The sequence below is a fragment of the Ceratotherium simum genome, chromosome 18, assembly GCF_057802395.1.
Source record: "Ceratotherium simum simum isolate JZ-2026a chromosome 18, ASM5780239v1, whole genome shotgun sequence".
NCBI classification, from domain to species: Eukaryota; Metazoa; Chordata; class Mammalia; order Perissodactyla; family Rhinocerotidae; genus Ceratotherium; species Ceratotherium simum.
Genome location: NC_141917.1, coordinates 51,393,273 through 51,414,696, shown reverse-complemented (window position 1 = coordinate 51,414,696; position 21,424 = coordinate 51,393,273). Strand labels below are relative to the sequence as shown.

Here is a 21,424-nt window from a genome sequence, read left to right as displayed (position 1 = left end):
CTTGTGTTTTTTTCTCTAAATTATCTCTTTGTACCTGTGCCAGGCCTTAGCCTGTTTGACCTCAGACTTCTTTCTTTCTTTCTCTGTTCTGCCCTTTTTAACATGGGTCTGACCCCTATAGGCTGCATTTCCCAGACTCCTTTGTCACCTGGGTTTTGTCTGGCTTCAGCCATGGGAGGTGCTGGCAAGAGATTGGAGGACAGAAGGGAGAAGTCGGGGTATTTCTTCCCCTCTTTTTACATCAGAGTGTTTATCCAGCATGGCTGCTTCTCATCCTTGTCTCCAGCTCCCACCCAAGACACCTGCTATGGTCCTAGCTTTTACCAGGTGATGTTGGGTTTTGGGCTCTGTACTTTGTCTTTTGTCTTAGGGATGGTGATGGCTTCCTGCTGTTGCTAATCTCTGGATTGCTGCACAACCCCATTTGGCATCTCAGTTCTTCTATTAGCTATGTAACGAATTCCCTGCACTAAATTATTCTGTTTTAAATATTAAAGTCCCAATAGAACTTTTTGCAATGACGAAAATATTTTATATCTGCATTGGCCAATACAGTAGTCAGTAGCCACAGTGGCTACTGAGCACTTGAAATGTGGCTAGTGAAGTTGAGTAACTAAATTTTTAATGTTTAGTTAATAAAGATGAATTTTAATTAATCAATTTAAATTTAAATAGCCACATGTGGCTTGTGGCTACTGTATTGGACAGCATAGCTCTATATTAAAGACGTAATCATTTTGTCTAATTGCACAGCCTATTGTTTGCCTTTTAATTTTTTATATATAAAAGTTTTAAATATTTATATGGACAAATTTGGTTTTGTTTTCTTTTGAATTTTATTCCAATATTTTTAGGCTTAAAGCTCTCCTATTTACAGATTTGACAGACTATTTTCTTATTTTTCCTTTACATTTAAATTTTATCATCTCCTGTCAATTTTAGTATGAGACTGGTATGACTATTTTAACCAGTCTGAAACTTTTTATAACAGTGCTTTATAAAAATTATAAAAATTACCTTTGATTATATAGTAAGTTCTTATATTTGAAGAAAGATCTTTACTTTACTTTGGTCTAATCTTTCATTGAGTTATTCTTACCATGTTCAGGGTATTTATACCCTTCTGAGATGGTCCCTTCTCCCTCCTTTTCTTTTGTCTTATATCTGTTAGAGAAGTCTTCCTTATATTGACACTGAATTTATTTTCCTGGAGCTTCTCTCAGTTGGCTTGCTTTTTATTCTTAAGGGCAATTAGAGAATGTGTATGATTCTTCTTTTTCATGACAGTACCTGACATTTTGACGTTTGCTACCATGTTCACTTAAGTTCTCTTCTCCACATTAAACATTTGCAGCCTCTTCAATTAAACCTCAGCTGGTACAGCTTGAAGTCCTGCACTTTTGCTCTCAACTTGCTCCAGTTTACCTGTGTCTATTACTGTGCAGTTCCCAGAAGTTAACACAGTATGGCTGGAATCAGTCTGACCAGAACAGTCTCATAGAGCTCTCATTCAACCTATTTGTAGATAACACACTTATATATTAGCATTTTGTAGCGTTATTTATTAAATTCATATTTCACTTTTGGTTTATTAAAGCCTCCTTTTTCACACATTCTCTCTATCCTATCATTCAATCCTGTATTCATTTGACAGGTTCTTGCCAAACACCTGCTGTGCACCATTCCTGTCACTGGAGGTAAATTTGGTTGTCTGGACTCAAATGGAGGACCTTATATTTTATCGCTATAGAATTTTATCTTATTACAGTCTCTTATTTATATGTCCCTTAACCTTTGTGGATAATTTGTGAAGTAATATATTTGCTTCTGTTCCTAGTTTCATGACATCCACAAACTTGAAAAGAGTTTCGTATCTTACATTATATCACATTGTATTACAAAGTCAACTAATGGATCAATGATAGGGAAGAGGTTGAGAGCAGGCTTCTAATCCAGACTCCTTGAATTCTGATTTCTGGCTCTACCACTTACTACCTATGTGGCCTTCAGCAAATTACCTAACACATCCATGCCTTAGTTTCCCCGTTGGTAAAATGTGGATAATAGTACTTACCTCATAGGATTGTTGGAGAGATCAAATAGTTAATACATGGAAAGTGTCTAGTACAGAGCGTTGGACACAACAATAGTTATTATCATTATTTACACAGTCTGGGTTTTTTGCCTTGATCGGGAATATGAAGAGAGAGAGAAATTTTGGGGGGTCCAAATATGTTGTCAGTTGTCTGTCTCTGATTTACCAGTCTGGTGACAACTCTGTTAAAATAAAAAGGAAATGATGTTAGTGTGATAGGACTTGTCCTAAATTAATCTACTGTCATTTTCTTTCTTTTTTTGTCTCCAACGTTTTTTATGAAAATGTTCAAAGTTCAAAGAAGTTTACAGTGAATACTCATATTTGTTCAACTGTCTTCATTGCTCCATCTTATTTTTGATGCATTTCAAGGTAAATTGCAGCCATCACTACACTTCCCCCTAAATACTTTAGCTTGCATATTATTAACTAGAGTTCAATATTTGTTTACATTTTTTTATTTTGAGGTAAAATTGACATGCAAGAAAATGCACAAATCTTAATTGTACTTTCACTGAGTTTTGACAAATGCATACACCTGTATAACCCAAACCCCTATCAAGATATTGAAAATTACCATCAGCCCAGGAAGTGCCACAGGCCCCTCAGAGTCAGTTGCCTACAACACTCACTGGGGCCAACCATTATTTTGGCTTTTTTCCCCCACCATAAATTCGATTTGTTTCTTTTAGAATTTCATATAAAAGGAATCATACCATATGTACCCTTTTGTATGAGACTTTTTTTGCTCAGCATAATGGTTTTGAGATTCAACCATGTTGTTGCATGTATCAGTGGTTCTTTCTTCTTTATTATTGCTTTAGCATATAATACTAGCATTCAGTAGCATTCCATTGCTTGAATGTACTCCAGTTTGCTTAGCCATTTTCCTATTTATGGTCACCTGGGCTGCTTTTAGTTTTTGTTTGTTTGTTTTGTATTTTTTATTTTGTACAGAATTTATAGTTGTTATTTGTGGAAGGGTTGGATCTATAGGAATTTAGTTGGCCATACTGGAAACCTTCATTTTCTTTCTTCACAAAAAAAACCCTTTATTAATCTGTTCTAATAATCTTGCCCAGAAAAATAGAAAATCCAAATAATTTGTGAAGAACGATATCCCCAAGCTGTGGTTTTATGTTGTGGTTTTATGAATTTTATTCTCTAATCAGATGAATATACATATGTTTTAATTTAGCATATAAAATCTTGAAATAAATACATTTTAATAGTGTCACAAGATGTTATGACCAGATATGCTATGAGAAAATTGCTTATTTATAGAGCACAGTAAGCCATATACTTCTAACTATGAAAATGGTAAATCTGAGCCTAAATGAGTCATTTATTTTTAATGAGATGAGGGCTCATGAATATGTCCACTAGTACTGTATTAGAAGAGATTCTTGGCAATACCTGTGCTTTCATTTGATTATTGTTAAATTGAAATCAATAATTATGCTTCTCTTTTGTATTTAAATAGTATACTTTTCCCTGAGGAGTTCAGTAATAGAGCATGCAATTTAATATTAAATAATCAGAAAACTTTATTTGTATATTCAATACGAATATTGAAAAAGCTTTAGAGTCCTTTTCTTTTTTAGACTCGAGTAACTATAAATAGCTCAATAGTCTGTAGTGTTGCCAACTACCCCTTGCCATTTTTCTTAGCCAGCAGGCTGCCAAGAGTTGGAAGCTCAGAATAGCAGAACTAAACCTTCCTCTTAATATTCATTTTCACAGTTTTATTACTAATTAAAATATTGTTCACACACTAAACTTGCTAGGATGAAGGAAAGTTTACTTTTTATAGAAGTAACGTATATGTAATATAAATATATAAATGACCAGTTGGCACATTTCTTAAGCATGAATCTTTCTTTTCTAATGTTTATCTTCTATTTTGGCCTTTTAGGATCCTAATGATGCTGTAGACTTAGCTTAGATACAAGGAAAACCTGAGTCCTTCCTTGAAAATTTGTTACTTACCTTTTCTTTCTTTCTGTACTCTTAGCACTTACTATGATATGTGACATTTATATAAGTTTATCATATGTTTTGCCTTTCTTATAGTTATGTGCACATTTGTTTTCTTTCTTCATGTGAAGGGCAGAGATTGGATCTTGTATCTCTTTGTATCCCCTGTAGTACCTAGCACTGTGCCTTACAGGAGTTCAGCCAGTTTTTCTTGGATGCATGGAAGACTATAGATGAAATATAAGAAATTTCCAGTGACGTTGAAGTGCCCAGACATTAACATTTGTGTACATGAAACAACAAATGATTGAGTATAGGTCTAAAACATTTCCGAGTACTTTATAATATGAAATGAACAGCTAGTTTTTCTATGTCTTCTGTCCCTAAACCATGTTCTTATTTCTTTTGTACAATCTCAGTGCTGAGGACATTACTTTACCCATAGTTGTCTCAGGTTTCTGGGGTGGCTGGATGGTTGGGTGACAGAGGCAGTAAATGGAATTAAAGATATACGGGAAGAAGAGAGAGCATGATGGAGAGAACTTGCCTGGAAGGCCTCTCAGGTGATGGGGAATTTGAGTTGGAGCTGGATTTGACAGACAGGTAGAACTTGGATAGACTGAGGGGAGGGGAAAGCATTTTAGGTTGGAGAGCATAATTTAAAAGGCAAAATTAGGCAGCATCAGGCCATTGCACCAAGGAATGCTAGTGACAGCATGAGCTCTGAGAAAGATGGGAACAGAGACCTCATTATTTTGCATCTTGTTTTCCTCCACTTCCATAAGCAGCATGTAGTCCTAGGTTCACTGAGATTTGAACTTGGTTTGTTGAACTTGTAGCCAAATCTCAGTTTAGCCACTTACTAGCTATGTGACCTTGGGCAGCCACTTAACCTTTTTGGGCCTCAATTTCCTCACTTGTAAAACAGAGACAATACTAACCACTTCACAGGGTAGTTGTGAGGAGTGATAATATATACAAACTCCCTAGCATAGTTCTAGGCTTTTCAATATTTGTTCCTTTCAAAAACGATGTAAGACTTTTTTAGTTGCAGCAATAGGCTTTTGCTATGATTTATTTATGCATGATATACAGCCTGGGAAACATAAGGACCTGCAATGTTTTTTCTGCCTTATTTTCTATAAAAATAGAACACAAGTTGTATTCATGCTTTTGCTCTAACAAGGTAAAGAAAGCGAGGGTATCTGAAAGCATGGTGACTCTGACTGTATTGTTCTGCAGGAATTTCATTAGTTATGCCCTGATAACCAGACAGCAGGGGCACAGGGAGCAGACCACATTGTTATTCAGTTCAGACACTGGCATGTTTGGCTTCATCTCACAGAAGATTCAAATACAGGCTGATTTCTCTTCCCTCTCCTGGCCTCAGAGGTTCAGACGCCTCCCCTCTTTCTTTTGTGCCACACAAATTTGCTTTCCTCCTAGCTTGCAGTTTATATCTAAAGCTAAAGCCAGCAAGACTAAAACATAGTCCTCCTCTTCCTTTCTGCCCACTCTTCTGTCTGGGTCTGATTCTCTCTGCTTTATTCCTTGTCTTATTATCAGTATCTGAAGCCAGAGATCGGGGAGTCATCCTCTATGTTTCCCTTTTCTATAGCCCTCCCCCATTTCCATCACCATTCCTTTAGTCCAGGTTCTTAACTTTTGCTAAACTAGTGCAATAGTAACTTCAATTGGCTTCTCATTTCTCCTTTCATTCCCCACTCCAGTCTTCTGCTAGCAAGCCCTTTCTAAAATGTGACATTCATCATCTAACTCTTGCTTTCTGTTCACTAGTTCCAAACACCTACATGATCAAATTTGAGCTCCTCAGCATGATACATAAAATCTTTTATAATCTAGGCTCTTTCTTTTCTTTTCACTTTATTATCTTCGCTTTTCCTCCTACCGCAGTCCTGTGCTCTCTACTCTCCATGCACATGTAATGTGAAACTTATTGATTTCTTAAAAATACCATGTTGGGACATCTCTCTATGCTTTTATGTGCTTCTTCCTCTGCCTAGAATATTTCCCACTTATCTAATTGGTCAAGTGCTAGTCATCCTTCAAGACCATGTTAGGGGTTGCTTCCTTTGGGAAGAATTTCTTAATTTTTTTTCTCCTCAACCCCCTGACCACGCCCCTACACCCTTCCCTGTCATGTCCAGTGGAGTGATGCTGTCCAGTATGGTAGCTCCTAGCCACATGTGGCTGTTTAAATGTAAATTACTTAAAATTAATAAAATAAAAAAATTCAGTTCCTCATTTGCACTAGCATATTTCAAATGCTCTTTAGTCACGTGTGTCTAGGGGCTACTGTATTGGATAGCACAGATAAAGAATTTTTCTATCACAGAAAGTTCTATTAGATAGCTCTGCGAGGGGTTAACCACACTTTTCTCTGCGTTGCCTCTTCCTTTGATACTTCTTGCACTTATCCTATTTATTTATTTACTTATCTGTTTCTCTATTGGGCTGTGAAAGGTTGGAGGGCAGAGATATATCCTCTTCATCTCTGTATATTTGGTTTTGAGTTCAGGGTTCAGGGTTTATAGGTATTCAACAGAAGTTTCAGATGAACTGATTGAGTGAATTTTAGAAGGGAGGGTTGCCTCTACTTGAAGACTTGTAATGATGAAGCAGTCACATGACAGCATGTTACATATGTATATTTCCTAAATGTATATGTATTTAGGAAAACAAATTGAAACCTATTTAAAACCTATTCAAACTTACTGAAAGAGCGATAACAATGAACATCTATATATGCTTGACCTAGAATGAATAGTAGCCCACATTTTGCCACATTTATTTTTTCTCTCTCTCTGTCTGTCTCTCTATCAGGGTGTGTGAGTGTGTGTGTATATATACGTACATATAAAATTTTCTTCTGATCCTAAATACTTCAGATATATCTCCTAAGAATAAGGATACACTCTGCATAACTATGATACCATTTACATGTCATAAAATTAGCATTAATAGTGAAATTTCTCCAACTGTCCCCAAAATACCTTCTATAGCTATGTCTTTGATCCAGAATCCAATTAAGGTTCATGAATTGCATTTTGATATGTCACTTTAGTCACTTTTAATCTAGAAAATATCCCTGTCTTTCTTGATTGTTTGTTTTACATGACATAGACTTTTTTGAAGAGTTCAGGCCAATGATCTTATAGAATGTGCCATATTCTGGATTTGTGTGATTGTTTACTCATGATTAAATTTAGGTGAAATTTTGGTATGAAGCCTACATGAATAATTATGTGTACATTTATTGGATTATATTAGGAGGCACACAATTTCAAACTGTCCCAATAATGGTAATTCTAAGTTTGATATCTTAGGGTGGTGACCACTGTATGAATTATTCCTTTTGTAATTAAAAATAATCTGTGGGGTCACATCATGTGAATATCATGTTCCCCAACAGTCTTTTATCATTTCCTTTACATATATTCCCTCACACATTTCTGTAAAGAAGAGCTTTCTTCCCTTCACCCCCTTTTCTGCTTTCCTTCTCCTTCCCCTTCCCCCAACATTTTTGGGTATCATTATGGACTCACGAATTTTTAAAAATTCACTAGTCAATGTGTTATAATAAATTACCATAATTATTATTTTTGCACTTAAATTATCCCATATTTGGCTAGTGGGAACCCCTTTAAACTGTCTATGTCCTTTTATGTAACTTCATTTGTTTTTGAATACTTGCTTGCTTTCTGAGACAACAAGGTATTCCAGATTGCCTTGTGCTTTCTCTGCCCTAGACTTGGGTTCAGCTAATTTACAAGGAGCCCCTGTTCCTTTTGGTGGAGAATGGTATTTAGAAACCAAGATCTGGTTGCAAGACATGATCACTGCTACCGAAGTGTTGTTGCTTCTAGGTCCTTTCAGACAGAGCTAGGAAATATATTTTTTGAAAACTCATCAGTTTATACAGATAGCTTCAATTTGCATTCCAGTGTCATAGAGATCTTCCTTACCTTCTCCATTTTATATTTGTATTGCTCTTCTCCCAGAGTGAAAACCCTGCTTTCCAACAATATCAGTATATTTACTCATTTACTTTGTCCTTCAATATTGAAGGACATATCCTTCAATTGGTATTAAAACACCAATGGTACACTACTAGCAAACCTACGAAGTAAACTTCAGAATTTCTTTGCAATTTTATCTTTTTGTCCTTAGACTGTATCTCACTAAGGATATATACTCAGAATGTTGTGCTTGAAAGTTGCTTGAATTCTTTCTTTTTGATATACAGTTCGGGTCACTTGTTTCTGTTTTATTCAGTTTGAAGGTTTGCTTTTTCATCCTTTTTGAAGTCTCATTCGCATTTCCCTCCCATCTACTCCATTCTCACCCATCCTCTATAGGATGAGAGTGAGACGTTTAATATAGGTTTAACTTCTGAGCCATGTAAGTGTTTTCCACAAAATTAAACTAAAAAGGATGATCAATAAATGATGACTCTCTCTCCTAATAATGTTCTTTGCCTTAGGTCTTATATTAGTGTTTCTACGCCAGCTTTCTTTTGCTTGGCTTTCAGTTTGCCTGACTGTCTTTTTCTATCCCTTTAACTTCAGCCTGTGAGTGATTATGTTTTAGGTGACGTCTTATGTTTACAATTTGAGAATCTGATTTTGATCTAGGCAACCTTGTGATTACTTATATAGTTGAATTGTTTTCTGCTATCTTATTTTTTGGCTTCTTCTGCCTCCCCCTCTCTTCTTTTGCCTTCTATTGTATTGATTGAGTTATTTTTACTTCATTTTTTTCTTTCTAATTATTTGGAAGTGATATGTTCCATATCTCTTTTAATGGTCATTTTTGATGGTCGTCCTTGTCATGCTGTTAGTGTTGAATAGTCAGTCAAATAAACCCATACCTCTTTTTCACATGAACTACCAAAACAGGTTTGTTGAATCCTTACTTTAGCATTTAAATTTTTTTAACTGAAGCAAAGGAGACTATATGTTTATTTTTTTTCAAATTTTATAATCTTAGTTTGAGAAGTAAGGGTCTCCGTCACGCTTTATGAAGAAATGTTGACAGAAAACTGGAGTCACCACCACCTTTTCTTTACAGCCTGTGACCTCCCCCCACTCCCCCAGGAATCTAAGCACTGTTGAGGCCAGGAATATTATTTTGATTACTGCTCTATCCATTACGCCTAGAATAATGTCTGTGCATTAGCTAGCCCCCAATAGATATATTAGTTGAATGAATAAAGTGGGAATATTTAGTCTGGAGAAGAATGAATGGGATGGTAGTGGGATGGAGGGCAGGAGACATTATGAAACCTTTTAGTTTGAAGGACTTGCACGTTGAACAGTAATTCTACTTGTTCAGCTAGGCCCTGGGGGTTGAAGTGAGCACTGCTACAGGAAAATAGAGAGCTATTTATTACCAGGATTGTGTGGACGGGTACTAAGTGGCTTCTTTATATTGTCAGGTCCCAGTTATTCCAGGAGAATTTTATTAGCAGTAACCTGGAAGGGATTAAATAGTCCTTAATTGCTCTGAGATTCTATGCTAAGTAGATGGAATACATTGCCATCCTTAATTTACAGCCAGATTTAGGCACACAGGTAAGTTTTATTTTTCATCTTAGACTTGCCAGATGATCTTAACCCTACAAGTAAAGTGATCATTTAAAAGCACAACACCCTGAGTAACCATTCACGGTAATCACTCACTCTGTATGCCTCCCTAGTAATCCCAAACGTCCTAGTGTTTTCAGTTTTCTGTTTGGGCAAATTAGAAAGGCAATAAGTGGGTAGATCAGTTGTATGCTTCACATATTTGTCTTTTCTATAGCAAAGCAGACAGTGAAAGGCAGTCTGCATATTTTCTCTGAATTTTGTTCCTGAGTTTTCTTTTTGTTTTTTTTTTTTATAGAAGTATCTTAGACAGTTTGATTTAGATATTTACTGGGAGTGATATAAAAATTGGGACAAGGAAAATGTAGTTTTATAGTTAGTACCTGAAAACCTAAATTAGTGCCTTGAAGGCTGTTTATAAATAAAAATCTCTTCTCTTTCTCTTAGGGCTGCTGCTCAGAGTAAACTAGGTCACTACACAGATGCAATAAAGGATTGTGAAAAAGCAATAGCAATTGACTCAAAGTACAGCAAGGCCTATGGGAGAATGGGGTAAGTTCTGAGAGAATGTTTATAGTACCAAGTTGTATCAGATATGCTGTTCTTAAACGCTTGGTTTTGAATTTCTTGCTTACTATTACACCCTCTATACTAATAAGAAGATGAATATGATGTTGGGGGAGGAAATGACGGCACTTTCTGTGACTTGGGAGAGAGATGATTAGTTGTATGATGCCTGGTTGGTTGTGTAGAAAATCATACAACCATACTGAGCAGACTCACTCCATGTTCAAATCTCAAATGAGCACTTAATATTTTGGCAGACAATCCACTAATACTTCCTTCCAAATTCACCTTACCCATGTTTGACTGCTTCATCCCTACTCTTCTCTCTTCAAATTTCCACCACATCCTCCATGGTGACTCTCAGCTGATGATATTGCCTTTCACTTAATTGGGAAAATAGATGCATTTAGAAGAAAAGTAACTCATCCTCCTACCTCCAAATCCACCAATCTACCTGCATTTGTATCTATACAGACTGCCTTTTGTCCTGTTAAAAAAGGAAGGGTTCTTATCTAAGACTGTTGCCTTCACTCATGCTTTAGATCTCATCCCTTTGTACCTTCTCCAGGACTTTATACCTGTAATCATCTCCTTTATCTTCTGCACCACCAGTTTTCCTATCTTTAACAATGATAATGACAGCATGTGAAAAGGTCATAAAAATCATCCGTTGGAAGCATCCTTTTATTTAGCTGCATCATTTCTCAGTTCCTCTTTCTCTGCAAAGCCCCTGATAGTTGTCTATAGTTGCTATCTCATCTTCATCATCTCTCATTCTCTCTTTACTCACTCCAATAGGGCATTTACCTATATCACTCTACTGAGATCTCTATTCAAAGCCACCGGTTATCCTCACCCTACCCTATCTTTTAGTATTTGGTACGGTTGACTTATTTTTGAAATACTTCATTCTCTAGGCTTCTGTGACATCACACTTGCTGGTTTTCCTTGTACTTCACTGGAGGCTCTTTCCCAACCTCCCTTACTGGTCCTTCCTCCTCTACCACCTCTAAATAATGGTGTCCTTCAGGGCTCTGTCCTCTGCTGCTGCTGTTTCTCTGTCTGTTCTCTCTTCTGATTTCATCCCATCCCATGCTTTTAAATTCCATCTACAGTTGATGCTCATTAGTCCTGGATTCTGTATTTGTGAATTTGCCTACTTGCTAAAAAATTTTATAACCCCAAAATCAATACTCACTCTGCTTTTGTGGTCATTCACAGAGTGGTGAAAAATCTGAGTCACCCGACATGCAAGATCTCAGCTGAGGTTGGATAAGGCGATGCTCTGCCTTTTTGTTTCGGCTTTTGTGCTGTAAACATGTGTCCTTTTCACAGTCTATTCAGTGCTCTATTTTTTTTGCATTTTTGTGCCTTTCTTGTTGATTTCCCTGTTTACAGTGGTCCCCAAACGTAGGCTGAAGTGTTGTCTCCTGTTCCTAAGCCAAAGAAGGCTGTACATGTGTTAGAAAATACACGTATTAGATTAGTTTTGTTCAGGCATCAGTTATTGCTGTTGGCTGTGAGTTCAATGCTGATGAATCAACAATATATATTAAATAAGGTTTCTTTAAACAGAAACACACATAAAACAAGGTTATGTATTGATCAGTTGATGAAAATGTGACCAGAGGCTCACAGGAACCTAACCTTATATTTCCCCTAGGAGCAGTTGTTTGGTATTTGCTAATTCAGTGTTTGTGGTAACTTTATAGAACATAGTTACTGTAAAAAAACGAGAATCAACTGTATATGTTGATGGATCTCTTAAGTTATATGTCCGAACTGCACACTCATATATTCAGCTACTTTTCATCTCCACTTAGATGTTTAATAGGCATTTTAAACTTAACATGTCTCAAACAGAATTCTTGTTCCCTTCTTAAATCTTTTTCATCTCAGTAAATGGTACAATCATTCACCTACCCAGTGCTCAGGACAAAAGCCTAGGAGTCATCCTTTGTTCTTGTTACACCTGACACCTCTAATCTATCAGCAGGTCCTGTCAATTCTAGTTTCCACATATATCTTAAATTCAAGCATTGATGGCTCTCTTGTTTATAACCCTAGTCCAAATTACCATCTCTTACCTAGGCTACTGCAATAGCTTCCCAGCTGGTTTCCCTGCCTCCACTCCACCCCCCTACCCATGTTGAGCCTCTGCAGAGAAGCCAGAGTGAGCTTTCTAAAGCATAAATCAGAGCATGTCACTCCATTGCAGCAAGACTAAAATCCAGACTTCAAACCATGATCCTTTATGATCTGGCACCTGATCACTCCCTGACATCACCTCTTTCCACATTTTGTTTTCTGTGCTCCCTCCCCAACAGCCTTTGTCCTGTTCCTTAAGCATTACCAAGCTGGCTTCATTCTCAAGGCCTTTGTGTTTACTGCTGCTTCTATTTAGAATGCTTCCCCCCTGATTTTCATGACTGCTCCCTTCTCATCATTCAGGTCTTTTCACTGTGGGCACCTTTGAGCAGCTCCCCTATTCATTCTCTTTGATGTTATTCTTTTTTATTTGCATGTTTATTGTTTGTCTTCCCCAGGTAGAAAGAAATTTTCTTAAACTCAAGAACCTTACCTTTCTCATTGTGGAATCTAAAATAGTGCTTGTTACACAGTAGGGTTTCAATAAATATTTATTGACTGATGATTAATTGAGGACTCTGATGAAGTATCTTTCATGGTTGACTGGTAGAAAACTAATTAGGTTCTGAGAATTTTTCTGTGGTTAGGCACTTATTTTATCTAGATCAGAAGTCAGTCAGGTAAGTCAGCCAAGAAAGAATTGGAGTAATTTGTTAAAAAACAAACCTAGAACAAATAAGAAAACCTCAATACTATCTGTCCATGTATACTATTATTGTTTAGTTCTTCTTTTATTTTTGTAAGGAAGATCAGCCCTGAGCGAACATCCATGCCAATCCTCCTCTTTTTGCTGAGGAAGACTGGCCCTGGGCTAACGTCTGTGCCTATCTTCCTCCACTTTATATGGGACACTGCCACAGCATGGCCTGACAAGCAGTGCATTGGTGAGCACCTGGGATCCACCTGGACCGTCAGCAGCGGAGCGCGCGCACTTAACTGCTACACCACGGGGCCCGCCCCTATTGTTTAGTTCTGAAGTGATTTTCCAATAAATAAATTCTAACTAGGTGGAGGAAAACACAAAAATTTGATAACTAACTGTTTGTCCTGTGCTTGAAATAATAATGTGTTATTTAACAACTAACATGTCTTGTTCAGGAGTGGTCGGCTGATGCCTCACAGCCTATTTTTAATGTCAACTTGATATTTATTGTGGCTCGACGTCTCTGCTAGGAAGAAGGAAGAAAGTGAGACATTATAAAGCACAAATCTAGTTCAGAGTCCATAAAATGGTTTTAGCATCATGGAGTTATACAACCACAGGATTGTTAGCTCACATCTTTGTGGAGCTTCATCATTCATAAGGCAAATTACTTCACGTTAGGCTTAAAAATGGTAGGGGTAGGTAAGGTTCATTTCTAAGCATTAACTTCATGGTTCATATAGGATAGCTAGGGTTGTTAGCAAGCAGGATGGAAAGAGTTCAGACTTATAGAATCTTGGAATTAGAAGGGATTTTAGTGATACTCCTGTGAACCATAGTACAATGAATAAAGTAAGTGTACTCTGGATTCGGATTGACTACCAAGACTGATATTTGACTACATTTGTGATGTCCTGATGTTCTTTAATCATATATCTTATAATCTTATACTCAATTCTTTTCAGGCTGGCTCTCACTGCCATGAATAAGTTTGAAGAAGCAGTTACAAGTTATCAAAAGGCATTAGATCTGGACCCTGAAAATGACTCCTATAAGTCAAATCTGAAAATAGCAGAACAGAAGTTAAGAGAGGTATCCAGTCCCGTAAGTTGTTAACGCTAAATGAGTGAAATATTTTCTGTCATTCACAATTCATTGTAATCAAATTGTAGTGGTTAGAATAATTCTCAGATGTAATTGTTTTACAGACAGGAACTGGATTGAGCTTTGATATGGCTAGCTTAATAAATAATCCAGCCTTCATTAGTATGGTGAGTATATTTCCTTTTCTGCTCTCCTGGCTCTGTTTTCCATAGAGCTATATGATTCCAAAACTTTTTAGAAACAAATGAGGGAGCTTTTGTGGTGGTGGTGGTAGAGTGGTGAATTTTCATCAGATTGGCAAAGGGGTCTGCAAATCTACAAAAGGTTAAAAACTACTCCCTTACATGAAAGTGGCCTGAGAAGTATCTAATAATTGAGGTCTGAGGATTTTTGCTATTGTGGTTCCCTAAGCTCTCCTCTCAGCATTGTCTGCTTCCTTTCTAAAGAGTTTATATTAACTTTTAGTATAATTCTCATATATGTGTATTCCATCCTTCAAACCAACAAAATCACTTAGGGATCTTTTTGAAAACACACACGCTCCGGCCCAATATGTGGAAACTCTGATTTAGCGGGTCAGGAATGTCACCGGGCATATAAAGCTCCTTGAGTGACTGCATACTTCTGGCTGAGAATCATCCTACCACACGCTGTGCCCCTCGAAGGCAGTGCCACTTCTTATTTATCTTTGTTTCCTTCAAAAAATGTGTCTTGCATCCACTAAATCTTCCGTTGAATTGAAATGCACAGATGGCTCATTACCAGAGAGATAAAGAAGTTTCTCGAACAATTGGCTAGTTTGTAGCAATTGGTAGTTTAAAATTGGTAGAGATCTTTGTACACAGTAGTTAATTTTTGAATCACTAACCCAAAATGAGGTGTTGGGAAAGACACTTGCTTTTATTACCAGAGAGATAATTGTTTGACTGACTTGCACATAATTCAGTAACTCTCCTCGAGTCTCAGTTAGGATTGAGCCAATCAAATTTAAGTTGGTCTTCCTACCTACATGCCATCAAATATACGTCTCTCTGTAGGTTTTGTGACATTTTTGAATATTGTTACCCATTTCTAGATTTCAGGTTATGCTGTTGTAGCAGGATGTGAAAATGGGTTTTGGTTTCAGATTCGGCTTAGCCCTCAAGGTGCTACGTACTGAAGTGAGGTGTGAGACTACCATGTAGGAGTTGCAAAACGTGGGGGTTAAAAACATATTGTGTGGGGGACTGGCCAGGTGGTGTAGCTGTTAAGTTCGTGCGCTTTGCTTCGGCGGCCCAGGGTTTGCAGGTTCGGATCCCAGGCGCAGACCTATGCACCACTTATCAAGCCATGCTGTGGCCGTGTCCCATATAAAGTAGAGGAAGATGGGCATGGATGTTAGTCCAGGGCCAATCTTCCTCAGCAAAAAAAGAGGAGGATTGGCAACAGATGTTAGCTCAGGGCTAATCTTCCTCAAAACAAAACAAAACAAAACAAACAAACATATTGTGTGACTCTTAAGAGTCAGGCTGATAGAGATTGAATGAGGATTTTTGGAGAGAGCTATTAGAGCTACAGAGCTGTGTTTCATGTGTGAGGGAAGTAAGGGGGCCTGCCCTCCTCTCAAGCCCACTGAGAAAGGGCTTTTCTGGCTCACTTGAGAGCTTTCTATTTGACCCTCAGTTTGGAAGACAGTAGACTGCTGTCTGACTTGCCAGCTAAAGAAGGCACTGGCAGAATTAGCTGTGTGGTTTAGGAATTAACTGTACTGATGACAGTGGAGTGGAGGTGTGTTTTCTATGGACCAAGTTGAGCACACATGCTTGTAAGATAGTTCCAGTCTGAATCTGCCCAAGACAGCCTCCTGGAAGGTGACAGGACCCCAACAGATAGAGTCTCTAAAGGAGGACTGCTAAGAACCTGGGACTAAAGGGCAAGTCATAGCATCCACCCAGAGAGCAAATTACACTCTCAGAGAATCGAAGAGAAATGCCTGAGGGGGTGAGGGAGGGAGAAGGGTCTGAAGAACCTCAGAAAGTGCCCCATGAAAGAACCAGAGTAGTTTTAAACAACTTGCAAACCCAAAGAGCACCAATGCAAAGCCACTAAGATAGTACCAGGGAGGATGCACTCACTCTCAGGCCCCTGAAGGGGGCAAGGGCAGGGTTGCCGCTGTGAGACCTGCCCCCTGAAGCTGTACCCTCCAGGTTTGCCTCAGTCATCGAATCACTTTCCTGCAGCGCTCACTCTCTTCCCTCCAGTCAACCCTGACCCTGGAGGCCAGAGCTCTGGGTCGACAAGCTGGAGAAGAGTGGAAGCACTATGGGGAAAAAGCACAGCCGACTGTGCCCCTTTTTTGTGGTGCAACTGGCCCATCTGTAGTCGGCTGATGCTGGGGAGGGGAAAAGTTTTATGTGTAAATGAAGTTTCACGTATTTGGTTATTACAGTGAGTAAGACATTAACTACTGGACTAGAGGTCATTTTCTAACTTAAAGAGACTGGAGGACTGCTTACTTACAAGAGACCAGAAAAGCTGTAAAATCTGCTTTGTATTTCTTCTAGGTCCTGGATTCTAGGAGAAGGGGGAGAACTACTTTTGCAGAATGAGTTTAAAGGGATTGTGGAGCAAATGCTTTATGTTTATAGCTCATAAGTTCTGCCTTTTCTGTGTAACGCCCATAGTACTCATGTGTTGGCTCGGAGGCACCAATCCTAACCGAGATTCAAGGAGCGTTATTGCATTATTTGCAAGTCAGTTAAACAATTATCTTTATGGTGATAAAAGCAAGTGTTGGCTTTTTCCAACACCTCTTTTAGGGTCAGTGAATCAAAACTAGTGTCTACAAAGATTTAGACTAAATTTAAAATTTTACATTAATATTGTTGACAGTGCCAATTTGAGGTAAAAAAATTATGCTTTCAAAATAGAAGGTTTTAAAAGTGTATGTGTGTATAAATACAATTCCCTTCTCACTGTAAGCTTGGGAAGGATTGACACTACTAAGCCTCACAGAACAAGGTCATATCTCTTACAGTATTCTTTTGATGGGGACCTTCTCAAGTGTAGGAGATTCTTTAACTATACTTTTAAAGTTTCTATTTTTCCTTTTGGCTTTATCAATCTGATCAGCAGTAGTAAGTAAACTGTTGTCAGTATCCTTAGTATACAGTGTTTGTAATCTCTTTATCCTTGCAATGTATTTTTAATACCATTTTTTCTAGTACCTCCTCTTTTTTACATTCCCATGCACACTAAAACTCTACAAAATGTTAGTACATACATGGTTTAGCTTTCATTTCTCTGCTTTAAAAAAACAATCGTTGTTAAACATCCCTAAATATTAACTGCCTTTAATGGGAGATGCCATTTTTCAATTCCAGGCAGCAAGTTTAATGCAAAATCCTCAAGTTCAACAGCTGTAAGTATATAGAAAGAGCACATTACATTTCCCCTTCCACTTGCCAGCCTCCCAATTTGAGCATATCAGCTCCAAAATAATAAAACTGGCATGAATGCCAGTCAGTTGGAATTTAAAGCCACGCACATTTGGCCTAACCTTGTACACAGTGTGGGTATATTTAACTGACTTTTCCTTGGCCGGTATCCTGCTTCTTAAGGATATATGCCAATCCCAGTGCTGTATCTCTTGCCTGCTCTAGAATGTCAGGAATGATGACAAATGCCATTGGGGGACCTGCTGCTGGAGTTGGGGGCCTAAGTGACCTATCTAGCCTCATCCAAGCGTAAGTGTTACTTAAAATAGAAATAGTAAAAAAGTTTTTTATGTTTTACAGTTTGTCTCTAAGGTGAAGGGACCAGAGCTTTCTTTTTTAATTTTTACTGTTCCTATCAGTGGCATTAATAGTTATTAAATCTAAAAGAAGTTCATAAATTGGAATTTTCAGACTAGAGGGCAGGAATCCAAAAGATCTGTATGAAAGAAAAAGTTTTTTGGCAGATTTTAATAGCTGCTCAAGGATGTAGATGAAAGTTAAATATCTACTTAAAGCATGTATTAATTTAGGTACACATATATATTTAAAAATCATATATTACATTTATTGTGTTCAGATAGTTTAGGAAACTGTCTTATTCAGACGTTTTCAGTGCATGTCATCACTAAAAGGACTCTGCACCTTCCCATTACTTGAGCACAGCACCTTCACTTCCACCCGAGCATCTTATGATGCTCTGCTTTTTGAATCTGTGTATGATGCTGTCACTGGAAATTTTATATGAAGCCACAAGTGCCATTTGCTGTTTGTGATCATGACCACGTAACCCCCCTTGCAATACTGCATTTTTAGAGTGTTCTTTAAATGACATGATTACAGTGATGTCCAACACTTGCCATTGAGGGTCACAAACTCAGGAATTTGTATGAAATTTCTTTGCCTTTTTAAAAATCAGTTCTTTTAGGTGACTTCTATAAGCACCCCAAAATGGGTGTGACACCTGTCATATGAGACACTATTAAGACTTGACTACATGAGCAAATACCTCGCATTATATTTGAGCACATACAATAAAAGCATGTACTTTTTAGCCCTTTGCTTATCTGTGGTTAGGCACTAGGGGGGGTGGGTTTTACCCAATTCAGGAACTCACTTTTTAGCTTGAGTGTTCTGTTTCTTACAAAGAACACTGCACTGTAATAATGCTATATGGAGGCATTGGTAAACTTGCAGATAACAGTCATGCACCGCATAAAGACATCTTGGTCAACGATGGACTACATATGACAGTGGTGCCATGAGATCAGTACCATAGATCCCAGGTGTATAGTGGGCTACACCATCTAGGTCTGTGTAACTACACTCCATGGTGTTTGCACAGTGACAGAATCGCCTAATGATGCATTTCTCAGAATGTGTTCTCCTTGTTAAGCAACGCATGACTGTACTTAAGTCGTGATTCTAAAACCTTGTATTTATAGAACAAGTTCCCTTTGGGGAGTACTCACATCCTTCGCAGTTCTTTTTGCATGGGTATTGTGTGACTGCAAATTCTCTAATTCTTATTCACTTTGTCTCTTTACTGCAGGGGTCAGCAGTTTGCTCAGCAGATACAGCAACAGAATCCTGAACTTATAGAGCAACTTAGAAATCACATCCGGAGCAGATCATTCAGCAGCAGCACTGATGAACATTCCTGACCTGACCAGGGACCCTAGCCCAGAATGTAAATGGTTATGGCTCTGAAGTGCTTGCGTAGATAGTGGCCAAAACCAAGAAACCTGAAGAATAAATCTGTCTAGACAATAGGTTTATCACAAACAGACTTGACCATAACATGATTCCTTTGTAAACAAATGTTCAGTAGTCTTGTGAAGTGCCAATATAGCACTGCACGGCATTCCATTTTCAAATCTTCGTCATCATATTTGTATATTAGACTTAATAGCAGAGTATATTTATTGAAGAGTAAGGCTGTTTATTGGTGGGTTCCCTGGCTCCAATTCCCTTAAGTGAACTTTTTTGAGGGGGAGATGACCAAGAGGGAAGTTTTCTCATGCTGGTTTAGGAGATACAGACTTGCCACTGAGCAGCATGTCTGGAGAGAAGAAATTTGATATTTAGGTTCAGCTTTGACAGTGCTATCAGAACTGTCTTTAATGCTGCTTGTTCTGATGGGTGACAGGGAATCTTAAGAGCTGGTGGAAAGCAGCATTTGGAGCAAGGGCTGTTTTTTTGAAAAGAAAAAATACATGCTATGAATGTGTAGAAAGTGAAGGTAGGATGCTCAGGTTTTCTGCATAGTTCTTAACTAATCTTGCCTGCAGTTTGGTATTGATAACATTAGCATGGCCAATTGCACTAAGTACATAATAAAATACATTTAGAAATCCTTAATGGTACTGGTTAGGGCAGTTGTATAACTATTCGATTTAACTAGCACAATTTCCCCAGTGGTGATGTTACCATGGAAACTGTCAACTATACCTACATTTAAATAAGCCAAGGGCTTGGCCCTTAAGTTAAGGATTTTCTAAGTGGCATTTAATTATGTGCCTATAAACACTATTTTTTTTAACTCAGTAATTATTTGATGGATTACAAAAAGCATCTGTCACTAACATTGCTTGTTCATGTAATCCTTTGCTATAATTTGGCTTGACATATCACTTTTATGCTTAAATTTAATTTGATGCAACTTAAACATAACAGGGTCTTAAAAACATTTTATTGAAATTTGAATACATATTAATTAGTGGAGAGAAGTGGCATTAGGTATTAATGGCACGGCTCTAACTACATAGATGGATGAGACTCTTCTAATTCCAACTGGAATTTCTTTTGTTTGTTAATTATGAAATTGCTAAAGTTGGGCAGATGTAACGATTTCACAAATATTGTGAGAGAAAACTAAAAAAGAAAGCAATATAAAATTAAATCAGTAACACTGGTGATGATCAGGGCCTTAATATAACTATTCTCCTCAAAAGACTAATTACTTAGTATCTTCAAGTTTAAAAAGCAACTTTTCCTTTCTTTCCCTTTGTGAGATTAGAACAGTGATTCTATACTGTCACTTTAAGAATCACCTGGTGAATTCGTTAAAAATGCAGATTCAGGGCCACACTTTCAATTTTTATTTCAATTTTTATTTAGTAGGTCTTGTAATCAGTCCTAGGAATTCCCATATTAAACAGCACACCAGGTGGTTCTGATGTAGGTCCAAGGACTCTAATTTAGAGCAACATTGGATTAGAGATTTCTCCTCATTTTGACCAGCAAATTCCTAACTGCGTGGGCTCAGGCCACAACAAATGATTATGAACCTATAGTTCTGGCTGGAGAAGTGCAGGACTTAAATCTTAGGCCCTCTGAATTAAATCTCCTATATTCCATCTAAACCAACTTAATTTTTCATGAAGTTAAATTCAGCTCCTAGTGTTCAGGTGTTATACAGAATGAAGTATGAACTAATCACATGGAAGTGATGACTGTGATGGAAAAAAAAAGAAGCGATGTTCATCCTTTTTTTTTTTTTTTTCTGTGAGGAAGATCAGCCCTGAGCTAACATCCATGCCAATCCTCCTCTTTTTGCTGAGCAAGACTGGCCCTGAGCTAATGTCCATGCCAATCTTCCTCCACTTTATGTGGGATGCTGCCACAGCATGGCCTGACAGCGGTGCACTGGTGTGCGCCCGGGATCCGAACCCGGGCCACCAGCAGCGGAGCACGCACACTTAACCACTACGCCATGGGGCCAGTGTTGATCCTGAATTAAAAATTAGTCACTCTTGGGGCCGGCACCGTGGCTTGGCGGTTGAGTGCGTGTGCTCCGCTGCTGGAGGCC

At 38.0% G+C, this 21,424-nt stretch overlaps 1 protein-coding gene across 4 annotated transcripts in view; it reads left to right on the top strand.

The window, feature by feature from the left end:
* SGTB (small glutamine rich tetratricopeptide repeat co-chaperone beta) overlaps positions 1–19,543 on the top strand; it is a 39,302-nt gene extending 19,759 nt beyond the window's left edge. For 3 of the 4 annotated variants that reach the window (XM_004422876.2, XM_087443336.1, XM_087443337.1), the window contains exons 6-11: positions 10,126–10,230; positions 14,002–14,140; positions 14,245–14,307; positions 17,503–17,540; positions 17,782–17,865; positions 19,166–19,543. In XM_004422876.2, coding sequence (XP_004422933.1) covers positions 10,126–10,230; positions 14,002–14,140; positions 14,245–14,307; positions 17,503–17,540; positions 17,782–17,865; positions 19,166–19,277 — 541 coding nt within the window. In that variant the 3' untranslated portion in view covers positions 19,278–19,543. The remainder of the gene's footprint in view (positions 1–10,125; positions 10,231–14,001; positions 14,141–14,244; positions 14,308–17,502; positions 17,541–17,781; positions 17,866–19,165) is intronic. The other variant, XM_014781669.2, reaches the window with a different exon arrangement.
* Positions 19,544–21,424: the final 1,881 nt, after the last annotated feature.